General features: G+C 42.5%; 1 protein-coding gene and 1 non-coding gene across 2 annotated transcripts; both read right to left on the bottom strand.

The window, feature by feature from the left end:
* Positions 1-5,178: 5,178 nt before the first annotated feature.
* On the bottom strand, positions 5,179-5,282 carry LOC123845072 (U6 spliceosomal RNA). Its single transcript, XR_006790919.1, has one exon. It is a non-coding gene; the product is annotated as a U6 spliceosomal RNA (small nuclear RNA).
* Positions 5,283-10,387: 5,105 nt separating this feature from the next.
* LOC123841344 (putative olfactory receptor 1F12P) lies at positions 10,388-11,331 on the bottom strand. Its single transcript, XM_045870961.1, is given in 2 exon segments — positions 10,388-10,419; positions 10,422-11,331. Coding segments are annotated over 2 exon segments (942 nt in total).
* Between the last annotated feature and the right edge of the window lie 8,706 nt (positions 11,332-20,037).

Below are 20,037 nucleotides of genomic sequence, written 5' to 3'. Positions count from 1 at the left end.
TTCTCCCTCTCCCACTCCCTCTGCTTGTGTTCCCTCTCTCGCTGTGTCTCTCTCTGTCAAATAAATAAAATCTTTAAAAAAAAAAAAAACTCCAAATGAATCAGGAATCCAAATGTGAAAAATGAAAGAATCCAAGTACCAGAAAACATCGTGGATGTGAATTCCTCTAAAACGCAGGTTCAGGGAAAGATTTTAAATCTAGGACTGAGGATCCAGAGGCATAAAAAAAAGATTGATGCATTCCTACATAAAAATTTTAAGAACTTCTGGGGCGCCTGGGTGGCTCAGATGGTTAAGCATCTGCCTTCGGCTCAGGTCATGGTCCCAGGGTCCTGGGATCAAGTCCCGCATCGGACTCCCTGCTCAGCGGGAAACCTGCTTCTCCCTCTGCCTCTCTCTCTCTGTCTCTCATGAATAAATAAATAAAAATCTTAAAAAAAAAATTTTAAGAACTTCTGAATGGCAAAAACAATAAAGACAAATGACAGGTTGGGAGAAAGAAATTGCAACATAACAAAATTCTAATATTTCTAATACCTGGAGAACTTTTTTAAAAAAGAAAAAAAAAAAACCCAAATGAAACAATCCCATTGAAAAACTGACAAACTTGACTTCATAAAAAAGATATGAAAATGGCTAGTAAGCATATTCAAAGATGTTGACCTTCACTTAAATTCCAATAAATCTATACTGAGAGATTTTTTTTCCCATCCGATTGGCCAAAATTCCAAAGCTTGACAGTACGTGCTGTCAATGAGTTTGTGGGGAAACTGGAATTCCTATGTGTTGCTGATGGCATGCAAAGCAGTGCAACCTCATGCGGAGGAGAATTTAGCAGTATCTTACAAAATTATGGGTGGGTTTAAAGAGGGATCTCTAATAATATGAAAATACATAGGCAGAACATTATTCATTACAGCCTTCTTACTAACCGCAGAAGTGTTGGAAGCTGCATAAATATCCAGAATAGGCAATTGAAAAAACTATGGCATGTCCACACAATGTAGTGTGCAGCTTTAAAAAACATTATTGGTTCAGTTTTCACAATTGGAATATGGATCTAGATTAGATAAAATTATTGTATTGATGTTAAAAGTACTAGCATGGATAACTATGTTGTGATGTAAGAGAATATCTCTATTCTTAGGAAATACACACTGAAGTATTTAAGGATAAAGGACTGTCGTGTGTACATACACAAATATATACATATGTGGACTGTCGTGTGTACATACACAAATATATACATACACACATATATATATACAGAGGGGAGGTGGAAGCAGGGCAGAGGAGGAGGGAAGAAAAGAAGGTAAAAATGTTAATGATAAATGAACCTGGGTAAAGGATATATGGGTATTTTGCACTATTGTTTTTGCAACTTTTCCTGTAAGCTTTAAATTATTTTATTATAAGAATTTAAAATTAAAAAAAAAAAACCGATGGGATTTACTAGTTATGAATGTGGGAAGAAAAGGGAAGCAAGTCCTTGTCCAGTGATAATGGCCCTGAGGTGGGAGCAGGAGGGTGACACAGCGTATAGCTAATGAGATGCGCTGAATTGATCGTACCTCATCTTGCACAAGAGCTGCAGATTCATTCCCATGCTTTTTTCACTATGCGTGTGGTTGACCAAGGCTCCTTCCTGCAGTGACTGAAGGAAGACCTTTCGTGTGGCAGCTTCCTTTATGGAAAGTCCTGTTTTCAGTGTCTTCATCCCTGGGCTTGGTTTTGTGTAGGCGTATACCTTCTGCTCCAAATGAGGGATCATTTTCCCCAAATCTGCTGGTTTTAGCCCATTGCTTCAGGGAGCATCTTTGTAATTAATGCATGTTCTGGTTAATACAAATGTACAGGTATCCCGGTGGCATTTAGTCTCACAGTGTTTTGGAATTATTTCACAATTTGTATCTTCCTGGGTGCTTATGACAGACCTCTATAGCAGGGCAAAATTGATGGTCAAATAAATGAAATCTGGAGGGTTAACTGGGTTAACTGGTTTGAGCAGCAATGAATTAAAAGGGAAAAATTAGTCTAATTTTAGAATTGTTGAATATGAAATAACAGAAGGGCTGTTAGATGTTGGGGACTGGTCTTCAGAAAGCCTAGTTTTTTTGTGTTTTTTTGTTTTGTTTTTTAGATTTAGCTGATATGCTGGGAATTAGGTACCCAAAAGACATTCGCTTGACACCTCTAGTGTGTGATAGAGTTTATGTACCACCCAGTGACTATAGGTATACATCTGAAAGCTCCCCTAACCCCAGGCCCTAGCAAACCTCAGAGGACCTCAGCTCCAGCCCACATCCAGTGTCTTCATGCACTATTAAATCAGCAGGAGCTGCTACCCCTAGAGACCCAAAACATTCCAGTGTCCTTACTGTTCCCTAGTTTCTCTGCCCTCCCTGACTCCAAAAATGACCCAAATGCCTCTCTGGTAAATCCCACCTGGCGCTTATCATACCTCTACATTGAAGTACTTTATACTTCAGTAGGCTCAGGGGAGCAGTAGGAGAGGTAACTAGATCATGTGGGGTTGGACTCTAGAAGATCATTTGCTCATGGAATAATGGCATCTGACTCAAAAGATCCAATGTATCAGATCTAGAAGCGAGCGATGCAGCTCCACTGTCTTAGGACCTTTCCCTTGCTTTCCGTGATCCTGCAGAGAAAATTGCTGCCTCTGGGTGGTAGTCAGCACTCAGTAAAACCAGCTCTGTCAGCTTGCTGAGCCATGAGCCGTATTCACACCTTTGCTGGTAGTGGAGTTGGCAAGTCCCTGACATACTTAATACTTAAGGTGAAAACTATCTTTAGGATATTCCAGATTGAGATTTTGTCCTTCATGCTATTAAATTACTTAAACAAGGAGGCCATTAAACAGGTAGTACTAATGCCTTGGCAGCCTACATAAACAACCCCAAACCTAAGTCTGTCAATGCCTCAAAGTTAAGGAATTGAAACATAAGGGCAAACAACCACAAATATCCATTGGCTTTCCCCATAAGGCAACTTTAAGCTATAGCCAATGAAATACTTTCTTTGCTTTGCTTCCTATGTTTATAAGTGTCTGGCCACTACCTACTGTGGGTGGAGGGCTGCTAGCCACTTCTGGTTTGGTACTGTCTGATGGGAATTGATTTTTGCTCAAACTCTTTACATTTTTAATACGCCTCAGTTTGTCTTTTAATAATGCTTTTCAACAGAGATTCTCACAGTATTATTTAACACAGTATCACTTAACATCAAAATCACCTGGGGAACTTGTTTAAAATATATTTGTAGATGTCCACAGGGAATCTTCATTTTACGCAGCCCCTCAGATGATAATCACATAAATCTCAGGAATGATAGCTCCATTGTGGGAAACATGCGGCTTCACCAGAACACCCATTCAAACATTGGAACAGATCCTGAAGTTTATCCCCACCAGCCCAAAGCAGGTATGGCCCTAAGAAGGAACAGCAAGGCATGACTTTCCACAGCAAAGTGTTATTTTACTCCTTTCAGGTTGTAGCCATAACATGTGAATCTCTTCAACAACACAGGATGCTTACATCCTGATCTCCCCCAAGAAAAATACTTTGATTTTGATTTTTTTTTTTTATTTGTCAGAAATCCATTCACTCTGTCTCAGGGCTCACTGTAATGCCCAGCTTAATAAATGTGCTTAAGAAAGATTTCTTCAGTGAATCCGTGGTGGCCGTCCCTCCCCAGTTTTCTTGGTTGCCATTGCTTTACTCCACTTTAATGTCCCCATAATGGGTGAGGAGGGTGAAGCACTTTCTTTTGGGTGTCCCAAGGGTGCAGCTCAATGGAAAAATGCTTGAATTCTGATGTAGATGAGGTTGTGCTTATCCCTGACTAGGTGCTGGGCTGGATGTGGACAGCATAGCAAAGTAGGTGTGATGTAGCTGGGAGAGTCTGAGTGTCACAGAGGGTTTGTTAGGAACTCTTCAATGGAACCATATCTGTAAGTTCTGAGATCTGTATCTGTGAAAGATCTTTAACAGTATCCTTTTATGTAAACTGGTAGATCTTTGTTCTACATAACTATAGAAGAGGACTTGGAGGGTATCAAGGGCATTGATGGGGAGACCACTGAAATGATATAGGAGAATTTGGGAAAGAGCACAGCTTTTGCAACTGGGAATCAGTCCCAGTCCAGAAGTCGAGTTCAACAGTAGACTGGATTCTAGATAGTTCAGATCTCTATTCAAGAAAAAACCCCTTTCCTTTTGCCTTCTTTTGAATGAGGTGTTGTTTCCTCTTATTTTACCTTGGATTCTTAGTAAAATATCTTAAGATGTCATTCTTTTGTGCCTGACTAAAGTAAAGGGATGTCTTGATTTGTTGAAGGAAAAAGAAGGTAAGGGGGAGGAAGATAAGGGAGGGGAAGAGTGAGTGCAAGGCCATTTGTAGATTTGGCTATCACTTTGTTGGGAGAAGCCATCACAAAGGGCATGTATGCTTTATTATGCCGGAGTCCAGCTCCAGCCAGGGTGGGTCTCTCGTAGGAAAGGACGGCATCGGCCAATGAGGAGACACAGACACAGGATCAGGTTGCAAGTGTCTCCTCCTGACAGCCTCGGAGGAACTCTATTTATATGTTAGGATATTTTTGTTTTTCCAAATCTTAGATCATTTTCTGGATTACAGCCATAGCCTTCTTTCATTTTTCCTTTGTAATGATTAACATGACCTTTATTGATTTCTGCTTATTGGCTTTCGCTAAAACTAAAAAACAGTACGCAAAAAGAAAGGTGCTAGACAGAGTGTGACCGTCTTATTTTGTTTTATAGAAACTAATTCTTCGTGGAATTAGTTTCATTATGATTGCTTAGATAGGCGTAACTAAGATGAGTAGTCACTTTATCATGAAACCCCAGAAATATTCCCACAATTATAAAGATTGCCATAAACAAAATGAAAGAGAATAGCAGGAGCCAGCTGTGGAGTCTCCTGTTTTCAGGATCGTCCCCCATACTTGGACCTTGTCAAACAGCATGAATAGCTTGGCTTGCGCCATTATTACGCAAAGATAGCAAAAATAATAATTCTTATCCTTCTCCCCCCACTGGATCTTTTCTCAGTATTTAATTTAATTTTAATTCCAGTGAGTTAGCGTACAGTGTTATATGAGTTTCAGTTGTATAATCTAGTGATTCAGTGATTCCATACAAAAATATAGAACGCTTCACGAATGTGCATGTCATCCTTGCACAGGGGCCATGCTAATCTCTGTATTGCTCCAGTTTTAGTATAAGTGCTGTCAAAGTGAGCACTCTTCTCAGTTTTAGTATCTATTTCCTTTCCACACTTTTATCCAAACTGTTCCATTGTCCCACCCAACTTAATGTTTATATGGAGTTGACTCTAAGTGCCAACTAAGGGGAGATCCATTCCTAGACCACCACTTGTATAGATCATATCATTGTCAGAATAACTCCGTTCATACAGAACATACTGACACCTTATCTCAACATTGGATCTTTACTCAATATGTATTATGTTCTTGCGTTTCATTTTCCTTTCCTAATTTACTAAGTGTAGCAGCAAGAAAGAAAAAAAGAATTAGATTAACCCCAACTAGAGACAGATAGCAAAGACATGCAACTTTTCACTGAAGATGTTTAACAGAGATTTCAATTTTTTTTTAAAGATTTTATTTATTTATTTGACAGAGAGCCAGAGCCAGAGAGCACAAGTGGAGGGAATGGCAGAGGAGAGGGAGAAGCAGGCTCTGCACTGAGCAATGTGCCCGACGTGGGGCTCGATCCCAGATTCCTAGGATCATGACCTGAGCCGAAGGCAGATGCTGAACCATCTGAGCCACCCAGGCACCCCTCAATTTTTTTTATCTCTTAGTTTGGATGTGGAGAAATTGGAAAACTTGTACACTTTTGGTGGGAATGTAAAATGCAAAAAGTAAAAAAAAAAAAAAAAGCAAAAAGTGCTTTGCAAGACAGTTTGGTGGCTCTTCAAAAAATGAGAACTAGAGTTACCATTATGACACAGCAATTCCACTTCTGGGTATAGACCCTAAAGAATTGAAAGCTGAGACTCAAAGAGATATTTGTACACCCATGTTCATAGCAGTGTTATTCACAATAGTCAAAAGGTGGAGGCAACCCAGGTGTCCATCAATGGATCAGTTGATAAAATGTGGTTTATTCATACAATGGGTTATTCAGCCTTAAAAAGGGAGGGAATTCTGACATGCTACAACACAGATGAAACCTGAAGACATTGTGCTAAGTGAAATAAAAGGACAAGTGCTATATGATCCCACTCACATGAGGTACCTAGAGTAGTCAGATTCATAGAGACAGAAAGTAGAAGGGTAGTTGCCAAGTGCCGGGAACAGAAGGAATGGGGAGTTAGTGTTAGATGGGGGCAAAATTTCAGTTTTGGAAAAGGAAGAGTTCTATGGGTGGATGGTGGTGTGGCTGCACAACAGTGTGAATGTGTTTAATGCTACTGGCCTTATCAAGTTAGAGAATCATTTGTGATATTGGTGAGATCTATTTCGGTGGCATAGCCGGGGGGTGGACGGGGTGGGGAGGGCAAAGCCAGATCCCAGGGGGCTTTGAATTCCGCTGTGAGTTCTCACAGATACAGCTACCCACTTGAAGATCAAATAGGCATCTCAAACTCCTTGTTTTCTCTCCACCATCCAAACCTCTTTTTTTTTTTCTCATCTTAGTGGATAGATCTTACATCCCCTCAGTTGCTCAGGCCAAAAAGCCTAGAGCCCGCTTTCTCATACCCCGAATCCAAACCATCAGTAAATTCTGTCGGTTCTATTTCAAACCACACACAGTCTAGCAGCTTCTTACTACCTCCAGCACTTTCAGGTCTGAGCCACCATCTTCTCTCTTGGATGACTTTAGCAGGGAGCTGCTTCTTTTCTTTCCATTCTATAGTCTCTTCATCATAAAAGAACTTTAGGGCACCTGGGTGGCTCAGTTGGTTAAGCGACTGCCTTCGGCTCAGGTCATGATCCTGGAGTCCCAGGATCGAGTCCCGCATCGGGCTCCCTGCTCGGCGGGGAGTCTGCTTCTCCCTCTGACCCTCCTCCCTCTCATGCTCTCTGTCTCTCATTCTCTCTCTCTCAAATAAATAAATAAAATCTTAAAAAAAAAAAAGAACTTTAGAAAATATAAATAAGATTATTTCACTTCTCTGTTCAGAACTTTCCAAAGGCTTCTCTTCTCGGAGTAAAAGTCAAAGACCTTACTTAGCTAACAGTTCTTTCTGGAGCATGTTGGCCAACATGCCAAGAATGCTCCCTAATCTTAGGGGCTGTGCTCTTGTTCCCTGTGCCTGGAACCCATTTCCTCAAGACCTTTTACGACTTTATCTCTCTCTTCACGTGAATTTCTGTCTTGAGAGATCTTCCCTAAGTACTTGTGATATTTTAAAAACATGTCTGCGAATTCTTTGACATTCTTCCCATCAAGAGTTACAGTCTAATTCCTTTCCCCTTGAATATTGTCTGGCCATAGTGACTCACTTTTAACAAATAAAATATGAAGGCAGTGATGCTGTTACTCCTCAGGCTGGGTCATGAAAAACAGTGCTTGGGATGCTTGCCCTTGGGACCGAGCCATCATGCTGTGAGGAAGCCCGCGTCACAGACAGGCCACACATAGATACTCCCCCAACAATAGCCCTAACTGTGGTCCTTGCTGACAGCCAACATCAACCCTTCGATACGTGAGTGGGGAATCCTTCAGGATAACTCCAGCCCAAGCCTGTTTGTCTGCAACCACATGACAGACCCCGAAGGAGCGTTGCCTAGCTCAACACAGCCACTCCCAGAAAGATGAGAGAGAAAATAAATGATTGCTGTTATTTTAAGCCACTAAGTTTGGGTGGTTTGTTTCTCCGCAATGGACGCTTGAAGCACCGCCCTGCCACAATTACTCTCCTTATCAATTGCTAGTCCCCGACCTTGATAAGTTTTTCTTTATGGCACTTAGAGCTTTCTGACATATTTTATGTATACCTGTTCTCTTTCTCTCTCTCTCTTTTTTTTTCTGTTCTCCTCCATTGCCCTGGAACACCAGCTGCATGAAAGTAGGACCTTTGTTTTGTTTGCTGATATATCCCCAGTGCCTAGAATGTAGTACCTGGTACAGAATTGTCACTTGAGCTCAAATTGTATGTGTTAAGTGGATGTAGCTGTGGCCCTTTGGTGTGGAAAAGGCATACAGTGTGAATGAGAAGGTGTTGGCGTGAAAAGATTTTATGTGACTTGGAAAATGCCATATAGGTGATATTTATTATTCTCATTATTCTTTTTTTTTTTTAAGATTTTATTTATTTATTTGAGAGAGAGAGAGAAACAGCATGAGAGGGGAGAGGATCAGAGGGAAAAGCAGGCTCCCCTCTGAGCCGGGAGCCCGATGTGGGACTCGATCCCAGGACTCCACGACCATGACCTGAGCCGAAGGCAGTCGCTTAACCATCTGAGCCGCCCAGGCACCCTATTCTCATTATTCTTGAAGATACTTCCACTTTATTACTAGTGGTACTTAATAATGCTATTTTAAAAATGTAGATAATGGAACTATTTTTCTTCCTTTCTTCTTGAATATTTTTAAAAATTAAAATTAATGTTCTGGTACGTTCATGGGATTGGGTTTATGCTGCCAAGTCTGTGAGGGTGGTTGACGTCAACATTTCTTCACATCATTTTTACAGGTTTGTGGTGAGATTTTGTTGGTATTGTTGTGGTTTTATGGTCAGAGTCCCAGGAAAGCCTATCCTGCCCTGCCAATTATCCCAGCTCCTGAGGGCTCCTAAGGAAACAATATGCTCAAAGAACAATAGCAAACTTTGAGCCAGAGTGCCACTTTGTTAGTATCTGAGTTACACCCAGTAACCTCCATCGTGGACTCACTGGTCAAAGGTTAGCTGGAAAATGGTCTAGGCCTACCCCCTCCCACTCTTAGTCCCAAGTCTGAATTGAGGATCTGCGTGCTTAGCCATGGTGTATATATAGAAAGAGGGGTGACTCGTCCCAAAATGGGGACTCCAAGGAGACCGTGAATAGAAGAGGAATAACCAGGGGCAGGCTGGAAGGAAGGGGGCTTCATCCCTGGATGCTAACCCTTTAGGGCACACTGCCCTTCATAAAATATGCACCAGTGAACTCTTTAGGTTCTGACCAGTTGGATTGGTAGCTCTTTTTTCTTGGAGGGGGAGGGGGAGATAGAAAAGGTATTGGTTAAGACTAAATTATGGGGGGAGAGGACATAAGTGTTCTTTCTGCAGTGTGTGCTGCCATTGTCATGGTCGCCATCAACATCTATCACCAGCGTACTTTTATTGAGTCATTATTTTAAACCCAGCACTATGATAGAGTCTTCTGAGGATGTTTCTTAAGATGAATAGGACCTTTTATAAAATTTAAAAAGGACCCAGCCATCCTGTTTGGAGTGGAGTTATGGTGAACATGAATCGTGCAAAGCCAGGTATGAAAAGGATTGACAGAATTAGAATTATATGGCGTTCCAGGGGAGAGAAAATACTGTCTCTTGGTCGGGGAGATGTGAGGTGGCTTCATGAAGGGCATGGTATTTTATCTAAGCTTGAAGGACGCCTGGAATTTTGATAGAAATGGGCAAGTTGGGCCTGCTGGAACCACAGAGTAGAGACTAAAAAAGCACAGTGTTTGGTAGAATGGTGAATTTCAAATGGACTGGAGTCAAATGGCCAGTAACTATGGTGCCAGGACTAGCGGCCCCAGTGGGTTGGACTTTCTGTGTAATGTTCTTTCAAGCTCTACCATACCCCTTGCCACCTGCTTAGGTGTTCAGCTGAGATATTGCTGCAGGCATTCCTGATGCAAGTACCTAGAGTATGGAACCCCACCCAGCAGCATCCAAGGCCACGAGTGGGATGGCTTTGAGGACAATCAAGTCTGTCCCCAGAGCTAGATTCAACCCAGAATGTGGGGATGGTGGTTGAGGAAGTGGGGATATAGCAGAGGAGTTTAGAAATTGCGATGCATGAGGGTTAAGGATTTTGAGGACCTGGGGGTGTCTGGGGCTCTCAGAGGGCATTCCTTTGGCATAGGCTATCAGCACAGGCCATAGATTCCTATGAGTTCACCTTTTTCACATGAACCCTCTCCAGAAGGTCTGTAGATAAAGCTAATTTGCATTTGTTTATGTGGTTCTGTCTTTAGGGGAGAGTTTATGTCCCTCAGCAGTCTGTGCGGGGGGCCAAGAAGGGACTTGCAAATTACTTATGGAGTAATGAGAGGACTCCCTGGCCATGGTGACCCAAGACAAAGAGGTCTGTGTTTTTCCAGCCTTCTATATGTGGAGCCTGTCCCTGGTTCATCCCATTCCCAGCACAAAGGCCCTGAGAGGGGCTGTCATCGCCCACAGGATAAAGCCTTCCCTCCAATAGTTTTCTTAGAGCTCCCTTCATGTCCTTGTTCCTCAGGCAGTAGATGAAGGGGTTCAGCATGGGTGTGACCACCATATACATCACTGAAGCCAGTGATTCCTTGTCAGCTGAGTGGGAGGATGAGGGATTCAGGTAGACCCCTGTGATGGTCCCATAGAAGAGAAGGACTACAGTGAGGTAAGAGCCACAGGTGGAAAAGGCCTTTTGTTTGCCCCTGGCAGATGGGACCTTGAGCACAGCAGACACAATGTGGGTGTAGGACACAAGAATGCCGAGAAAGGGGATGAGAACAATCAAGCCCCCCACCAGCAGAATCATGAGCTGGTTGAGCTGGGTGTTAGAACAGGAGAGCTGGAGCAGGGGAATAAGGTCACAAAAGAAGTAAGGGATGACGTTGCTGGCACAGACCTCCAGCCGAGCCATGAGGACAGTGTGTAGCAGGGAGTGGAGGCTGGCAATGAGCCAGGAGCTCCCCAGCATCAGGGCACAGATTTGCAGACTCACCATGGTGGAGTAGTGCAGCGGGTGACAGATGGCCATGTAGCGGTCATAAGCCATTGCTGTCAGGAGAAAGTTGTCCATGTTGGCAAGCAAAATGCAGAAGTAGATCTGGGCTAAGCAGCCACCATAGGAAATGGACCAAGTCTGCATCTGGATGTTCACAAGCATCTTGGGGACTGTGGCAGAGATGAAGCAGAAATCCACCAGGGAACGGTTGCTGAGGAAGAAGTACATGGCCGTGAGGAGGTGGGAGTCTGAGCCAATGGCCAGGATGATGAGCAAGTTCCCTGCTGCCCCGGCCAGGTACATGACAAGGAAGAGCCCAAAGATCAGCTCCTGCCTTTCAGGCTGGCTGGAGAGCCCTAGGAGGATGGACTCAGAGGCGCTTGTCTGGTTTTCTCCCTCCATGATTGGCTGGTCCTGCTGAGAGATCCAGAGCAGGCACAGGCTATAGGGAATAGGGGGTGGCACCCATGCCCCCCTTCTTCCCTCATACAACCCCTCAACTCACATCCGGCTAACTGACATCTCTCTGTTCATTTGGTATGAAATCCAAAGAAGGCTCTCTATCTACCAAAGGAAAAGCTTCAACCAGGGAGTCTTCTGGCCCCAACAAACCCCAAAGTCAGAGTTTTAATTATTTCACTACCAAAATGCTCTGATCCCAAACCTGCAAAGCCCCATCTGCCATCCCTCTAAGGAGAATCCTTGTGACATATGGCCAGGGACTCAGTGGTGCTAACAAACAAGGAGTGCTTAGGGTGTTTTGCCCCCCAGACTTCTGTTGTACTCTCATTCTTTGATTTGAGCAACTGATGTTGTTTCACTATTAAGTAAAGAACTATAGTTTCTTCTTACTCCCAAAAAGATTGCCACCTGAAGCCCCTTTCTCTACAGAATTCTGGAACCACAATGGCACATATATAGAACCAGGGGGTATTATTTGTACATACCCTCCTTCCCCTCAAATACTTTGTCTTCCTTTGTCCCCCCAGTCACATATGGCCCAGGACTTAGGGTGGTCCAGCTGCCGCTTATCACGGGCTCTGGGTTACCTTGGTCCTTGTGATAATGATGTGGGTGGAGTACGTCAGGACAAACCTGGACAGAAGAGCCTGCTGACTGGGACAGCTCAGCCAGCCCTTCTGTCTGGGCTTATCCAGGAAAGGACTTGCCTCTGGAGGGTAAGAGTTGTCCCTGCAGGTGACAAAGAGAAACTACAAGTGTAACATTGCCCAAAGGAATGGAATGGGGGAAAAGAAAACAATAGGACCGCAGAAACTGGACTCCAGAAACTGGAGTTCCTGATAGTTCAGTGTGAGCTCAGCTGAAGTTCCATTAGATATAATATCAATTATTTTCCACTGCTTCACAAGACATAGTTGGGATTTGGGTCCTGTGAGAATGTAAATCACAAAGAGGGAGGGGGGGAAGGAAGAACTTGAGTCAGTGTGCTGAGCAGGGATGGGGGAAGAGCTGACGGGGGAAATCAGTCTGAAAAGCCATGGGGGCAGGGTTATGACCCACCAGGAACTGGGCAGGGAGTGACAACGGTAAAACCGTCTTGGGCGGTTGCCTTTGTCCACCCTACCATTTTGCTGAGGTGGAGCCTGCTTGGAGCAAAGAAACTTACCAGTGCAGGTGGGGAGGGTAAAGGAGGGATGGAGATTTTGGCTATGCTGCAGATCCCAGTTGAGTTCTCGGCCTGTTCCTTAGTGTGGAAGATAAACGTGTTCCTTCAATTTCACTGCTTTGATTTTCTCCAAAAGACCAAAAAAAAGTGCTACCAGGTGAACTTAGCCTTGGGGCTTCTGTGTAAATGGGTCAGGGCTTCCTGGAGTGGCCAGCGCTGGGGCAGGAGAAGGGGCATGTGGAGCACGTGGGATGGGGCAGGGACGTGGGGGGAGAGGATCGCCTGTACTGGGAGAGATACATTTTGAGACGGGGAGCTGCGGCATGTGTAGTGGCAAAAGCTCTGTCCCTTCCTTGACCAGTACTCCTTTCCAACCAGGGTGACACCATCCTCTTTTCCTTCCAATCCTCCACTTCCTGGAGATGTGGGAGAAGAAAAATTTCTTGTTACTACTTCCCACTTGTTAGAAAAGTACTCTTCCCAAGTACTGCCTATTTGAAGAAAACCCAAGCTAAGAGAGTCTAACTTGAGACAAAAAGGATTTTTCTCCTGGCTTCTGGATCATTCCTGTCAACATCCAGACATCACCCAGTTTTGAAAATCCACCCTTGGCCCACATTCCCCTCTGGCTGTCAGCTCACTTCTCTACTCCCCCTTTCCAGAAAAGTCCTCAAACTATGTCCAGTATGCAAACCATAGTTCCCTTCTTCCTGTTTGCTCATGAAGCCGCCTTCTGAGGCTTCCCCACAATCCATGAAACTTACCTGGTCAAAGCCACCATTGCCACATCTGTGGTTGGTTCTCAGGCTCCATCTTACTAAAACCAACAAGCCGCAGTTGGCACATCCACCTTCTGGAAACACATTCCCCACTGGGTTCAGAGCGCAGTTTTGTTCAGAGGCACCTTTCCTGCCTCACTGGTTTCTTGCCCTCGGCCCTCCTCATTTTCTGACCAATCATATCATAAGCTCATGAGGGCAGGAGCTTTATTTTTATGTATTGCTATATCCCCAGTTTCTAGAACCATACCTGGACTAAAGGAGACACTCAATGATTTTATGCTGTTGTTGAATGAAGGGATAACTGTTCTTAATGTTCCCTTTCGTGACCATACATCTTTGAGATTGGGTGAGACCTTAAATATAGTCCTTCTTCACCTGATATCAACTTCGTGTCTCCCAAATGTCACTCACGTTTACTTATCACCTGTATTATTGTTTCGTTAATACTCTTATATAACTCACTGATTTTTGTTAATTGAAATTCATTTATTAAAATGAAAATTTATGCTCCATGATACATAAGAAAACAGTATCACTTACTGAATTTTAGCTAGACACCATTACCTGCAGAGAGTTCTCAGTCTGAAACCTACTTTTCCTTGGTTAAAAAAGGAGAATGTAAAGTCCCAGGGAGGAGTTGGGAAATAGCACCTGAGGACTTCTCTGAGAGGGAGTCAGAAGGGTTGAGGGAGAACTCAAAAAGGAATCACTTTCTCACCAAGTGATTTGATGCTACTTGTCTCCATCCTTGTAAACCACCTAATGCCACTACTCAGACCCCCGTAGGTACAGGCTCTACACTGCACTAACCCATACATACCTGGACTCAGACACCTATTTGTTGAGATCTGATCCTTAGCCAGCCAGCGCACAGACTGGCCTTGTGTTCTGCTTCAGCAGCAGTCCTGCATCTCTCTCTCTTGTGACCACCACAACTCTGGGGTTTGTGTTGGCTTGAATACGGGACCTGTTCTGTGAGAGCCCAAGGGGTGGAGAAAATGCTTGTCATTGACTTTGGAGTCCTCACGTTTAATTTTACCCAGTGATTGAGCCATAATTAGCTCTGCTTAAATAATTTAGAAGGGGAAACAAGTTAAAATGTAGATAATAAAACTAAAATCAAATGACCCAGAAAAAGAAAAGTTATTTAAGCAGAAATCTGATAATTGATTCTTTGAAAAAGAGTTAATGAGCAATATCAGTTTTGATAAATGAGAATGAAAATGAGAATGAGGTCAGGATTTGGAAAATTTAATAGCTAGTACAAAAGATTTATATTTAAGTTGACTATTATTTTCAATTAGAGGCTAATACATTTTTTTAAATTCTTTTTTCTTTTTAGATTTTATTTATTTATTTGAGAGAGAGAGCACAAGTAGGGTTGAGGGGCAGGGGGAGAGAGAGAAGCAGACTCTCCAGTGAGCCGGGAGCCTGATGTGGGGCTCGATCCCAGGACCCCCGGGATCATGACCTGAGCTGAAGGCAGTCGCTTAACCGACTGAGCCACCCAGGCACCCTAGAGGCTAACACATCTTATCAAATAAAACAGATGACTACTCACAAATATGCTCAATAGCCCCCAAAATGCAAAAAGAATTAGCATGAATATAACACTAATGGAGAAAGAAATACAAACTTATTAAACAGTCTGACTCCAATGAAGAAAATATTCCAACCCTCTAAGGACCAATTAGTTCAATAATAAAAGTATAAAAACACAAAATTATGACATAGTAATAATCTGTAAAATGGATTAATAATATCTGCATACAGGGGTTGTTATGAACATTAAATGAGGAAATACCCATAATGTGCATAGAACAGCAGTGTTTGCACATAGTTGGTGCCCACTTAACTTGGCTATTGTTATTCTGTTATTATTCTTCAATTCATCTTTAGAGGCAAATATGATTTTAAACTCGAGCTAAACAAGATAATGAAAGGAATATTTTAGACCAATTTTGTTTACAGACACAGATGCAAATGCCCCAAGTAAAAAAAATGTGCAAGCCAAGAAAACAATGCATTAAAGGAATTATCCGTCAGATTCAAGGAAACCCATTACCTAGTTTAACACAAACAAAATACCAACTACTGTAATGAGATCCAGACAAATTTGTCAAAACCTTATAGATTAGAACTCTGAAAACAGTAGTAATGCTTTTTTTCTTAATATGATAAGCGGAGTATTTAAAAACAAAGGTCAACATCATGTTTTTTGAAGACTTATACTTTTTCCCTAAAAAGAAGAACAAAATATGGGTATTCTCTGTTTTCATTCCTTATTTAATATCTTGCTAGAAATGCTGGTGATGGCTATCTGAAAAGAAAAAAGAAATAAAAACATAACTTTTTGCAAAATACCTTATAGCTAAGCTATTAAAAGAAATGAAGTCACTGCTAAAAATAAAGTTAGCTGAGCAGAGTTGTAGAGTGTAATGTTACACAAAAATTAGTAAATTCCTTACTAAGAGATCAACAGTAAACCAACTGAGCCACCCAGGCGCCTTAAACATTAGTTTTTAAATTCTACCCCAGAGTCTATATCTTTGCAACTATGATGTATCAATGCAATGGAATATTATACAGATACTAAAAATGAAAAAAATGTGTTGATTTCTGGATATTTGTCTATGACATAGACTTTAAAAGCTGAACATAAAGTAGCAGGTACATACAGATGACACCTATGTACATCTGACAACAAAAATATGTTAATTTGGGGGCGCCTGGGTGGCTCAGTCGTTAAGCGGCTGCCTTCGGCTCAGGTCATGGTCCCAGGGTCCTGGGATCGAGCCCTGCATCAGGCTCCCTGCTCGGCGGAGAGCCTGCTTCTCCCTCTCCCACTCCCCCTGCTTGTGTTCCCTCTCTTGCTGTGTCTCTCTGTCAAATAAATAAATAAAATCTTTAAAAAAAATGTTAATTTGGAGGGTAATGGGAACACTTTGAGGTTTAATTTCTGCTAGTGTTTTCCTTGCTAAGTTGCTTCCATTAAACAAGCTATAGGAATTAGGCCATTGTAGGCAGTCACCTCCTCTCCTTCTGAGCGTGTCTGAGCGCCAGCAAATATTTTCAGATGTCTCTTCCAAGGATAAGCATTAGAAGGTGTTGGAATTACTGGATAGGCCCTCATAGTCGGGAATGAGGGCAGGGCTGAGAGAGATTGTCCCGAAATCTAATCCTACATGAGTTCAGGAAGTTTGTAAAGTGATGGGGTTGGATCCCTGCCTGGTTTCCAAGGTCCCCTACAGGTCTCTGATTCTGCTTGTCTTTGAGAAGTGGAGTGTCTTAGGCTTACACATTTTGGGGCATTGAGAGAAGAGTGTCTTCTTCTGCCCTTACATTATCACTGACATGTTCAGTTGGTTTGATTTCTGCCAAGCCCACCCAAGGAAGCTGCCTCCTCCTGAGTTGCTCCTCCTCGCTAAGGAGAGGCAGATGGCTCATAAGCTTCCTAGAGCCAGAGACTCAAGCCTGGGCCCCACTGGAAGCAAGATGCAGAGCAAGTGTGTGGGTGGAAGGCAGGGTGAGCAAGGAGGCTGAGAGAGCAGCCCTGATTCTTGGGCCAAGGAGAGATGCGTGGGGCTCACACTTGAATTATTTGCAGGGTTGCCCTTGGCCTCTAGGGAACAATACTCAGTGGGCATTGTTAAAAATAAATGTGCAGTAATTGCCTTGGGTCTGGCTGGGCCCAATTCTCCTGGACTCCAGACACATCATCTCCTTAGGGTTTTTCTACTGGAAAGTTACTACTTCCAGGGGTTTAATTTGTTACTTTTGTCTACAGGGAAAGCCTTAACATTTTCTTACTTTTTATTTGCCGTGCAGGGAATTCATGTTGTTTATTCAATCAGATTAGAACTCAGTGTTTATGTTGATGGTCATTTAAAAAAATTGTGATGAAATGCATATAATATCAAGTTTACCTTCTTAACCATTGTTTAGTGTACATTTCAGTAGTGTTAAGTATATTCATATGGTGGGCGCCTGGGTGGCTCAGTTGGTTAAGCGACTGCCTTCGGCTCAGGTCATGATCCTGGAGTCCCTGGATCAAGTCCCGCATCGGGCTCCCTGCTCGGCAGGGAGTCTGCTTCTCCCTCTGACCCTCCCCCCTCTCGTGTGCTTGCTCTCTCTCATTCTCTCTCTCTCAAATAAATAAATAAAATCTTAAAAAAAAAAAAGTATATTCATATGGTGTGTAACTAATCTCCAGAATTCTTTTCATCTTCCCAAACTGAAACCCTGTACCCATGAAACAACCTCCCATTCCTCCCTCCCACCAGCTCCCTGGCTACCACCACTGTCCTTTCTGTCTCTATGAGTTTGCCTACTCTAGACACCTCATATAAGCAGAATCATATAGTATGTGTCCTTTTGTGACTGGCCTATTTTACTTAGCATAATCTCCTCAAGGTTCATCAGTGTTGCAGCTGTCAGGATTTCCTTCCTTTTTAAGGCTGAATAATATTCCACCATATAGATATAGTCCATTTTCCTTTATCTGTTGATGAGACACTTGGGTTGCTTCTACCTTTTGGTTATTGTGAATAATACTGCTATGAACATGGGTGTACAAATATCTCCTTGAGATTCTGCTTTCAGTTCTTTTGGGTAGATTCCCAGAAATGGAATTTCTGGATCATGTGGTAGTTCAATTCTTAATTTTTTTTTAGGAATCTCCAATACTGTTCTCCACAGCGGATGCACCATTTCACATTCCCAACAGTGCACAAAGGTTCCACTTTCTTCACATCCTCATCAACACTTATTTTCTGTTTTTACTTACTAAAGTTTATTAGGAACAAAGAAGAATCTACAGAGGGAACATCAATAAATATAAAATACGTGTGAAACATTTAGGGAATCACACACAACGGTGTCAGCAAGTATATGCAAGCATGGGAGGGCACTGTGACTTGGACACTTCTACATATGAATTTATGGTCAAGGGGCTAAAACTTTGTCTTGCCAGAGGGAACTCAGGCACCAGCACAAGGTGGAATTGCTGTTGTCTTCTAAGGGCTTTCTTAACAATGATAATTGAAACTTTTGTAATTATTTTGTACAAGTGGGAGGGAGGTAGAGTGGATACTGTTTTATATATATACACACAACATATATACACATGTATATGTACATATATATGTTACATATGTATGTATGTATATATGTGTCCGTATATATAATAGTAGACATTCTAATGGATATGAGGTTTTGGTTTGCATTTCCTGAATGATTAGTGCTTTGAACATTTTTACATGTGATTGTTGGTCATTTGTATATCTTTGGAGAAATGTATATTCACATCCTTTGCCAATTTTTTTTATTATGTTCAGTTAGCCAGCATATAGTACATCGTTAGTTTTTGATGTCGTGTTCAACAATTCATTATTTGTGTATAACACCCAGTGCTCATCACCACACGTGCCCTCCTTAATACCCATCACCCGGTTACCCCAACCGCCCCCCTTCTGTAACCCTCAGTTTGTTTCCCGGAGTCCGGAGTCTCTCATGGTTTGCCTTCCTCTCTGACTTCTTCCCATTCAGTTTTACCTCCCTTCGCCTGTGGTCCTCCGTGCTATTGCTTATGTTCCACTTTGAGTGAAACCATATGATAATTGTCTTTCTCTGCTTGACTTATTTCACTTAGCATAATACCCTCCAGTTCCATCCATGTCGATGCAAATGGTGGGTATTCATCCTTTCTGATGGCTGAGTAATATTCCATTGTATATATGGACCACATCTTCTTTTCTTTTTTCTTTTTACTTTTTTTTTTTTTTTAATTTTATGTATTTGACACAGAGAGAGACAGCTAGAGAGGGAACATAAGCAGGGGGAGTGGGAGAGAGAGAAGAAGGCTCCTGGCTGAGCAGGGAGCCTGATGCGGGGCTTGATCCCAGGACCCTGGGATCATGACCTGAGCCGAAGGCAGACGCTTAACTACTGAGCCACCCAGGCGCCCCTGGACCACATCTTCTTTATCCATTCATCTGTTAAAGGGTATCTTGGTTCTTTCCACAGTTTGGCTATTGCGGACATTGCTGCTATGAACATTGGGGTGCGTGTGGTCCTTCTTTTCACTACATCTGTATCTTTGGGATAAATACCTAGTAGTGCAATTGCTGGGTTGTAGGGTAGTTCTATTTTTAACGTCTTGAGGAACCTCCATACTGTTTTCCAGAGTTCCTTTGCCAATTTTTTTTTAAAGATTTTATTTATTTATTTGACAGAGAGAGACACAGCGAGAGAGGGAACACAAGCAGGGGGAGTGGGAGAGGGAGAAGAAGGCTTCCCGCCGAGCAGGGAGCCCGATGCGGGGCTCAATCCCAGGACCCTGGGACCATGACCTGAGCCGAAGGCAGATGCCCAACAACTGAGCCACCCAAGCGCCCATCCTTTGCCAATTTTTTGATGAGATCTTTTTTTAATTATTAAGTTATAGGAGTTCTTTATATATTCTGGATATTAAGTCCTTATCAGTTATATGATATATAAATATTTTGTCCCATTCCATAAATTGCTTTTCACTCTGTTCATTGTGTCATTTGATATAGAAAAGTTTTAAATTTTGGTATTCATGTTATCTATTTTTTCCTTTGTTTCATTTGCTCTTGGTGTCATATATAAGAAATCACTGCCAAATCCAATAGTGTGAAGGTTTTACCCTATGTTTTCTTCTAAGAGTTTTATTTTTTA

This window comes from Mirounga angustirostris, unplaced genomic scaffold, assembly GCF_029215605.1.
Source record: "Mirounga angustirostris isolate CCGP_5_RB_7025 unplaced genomic scaffold, mMirAng1.0.hap1 SCAF_5, whole genome shotgun sequence".
In the NCBI taxonomy this organism is placed as follows: Eukaryota; Metazoa; Chordata; class Mammalia; order Carnivora; family Phocidae; genus Mirounga; species Mirounga angustirostris.
Note: the sequence above shows the minus strand (reverse complement) of the source record. Positions and strands in the feature narration are given on the sequence as shown.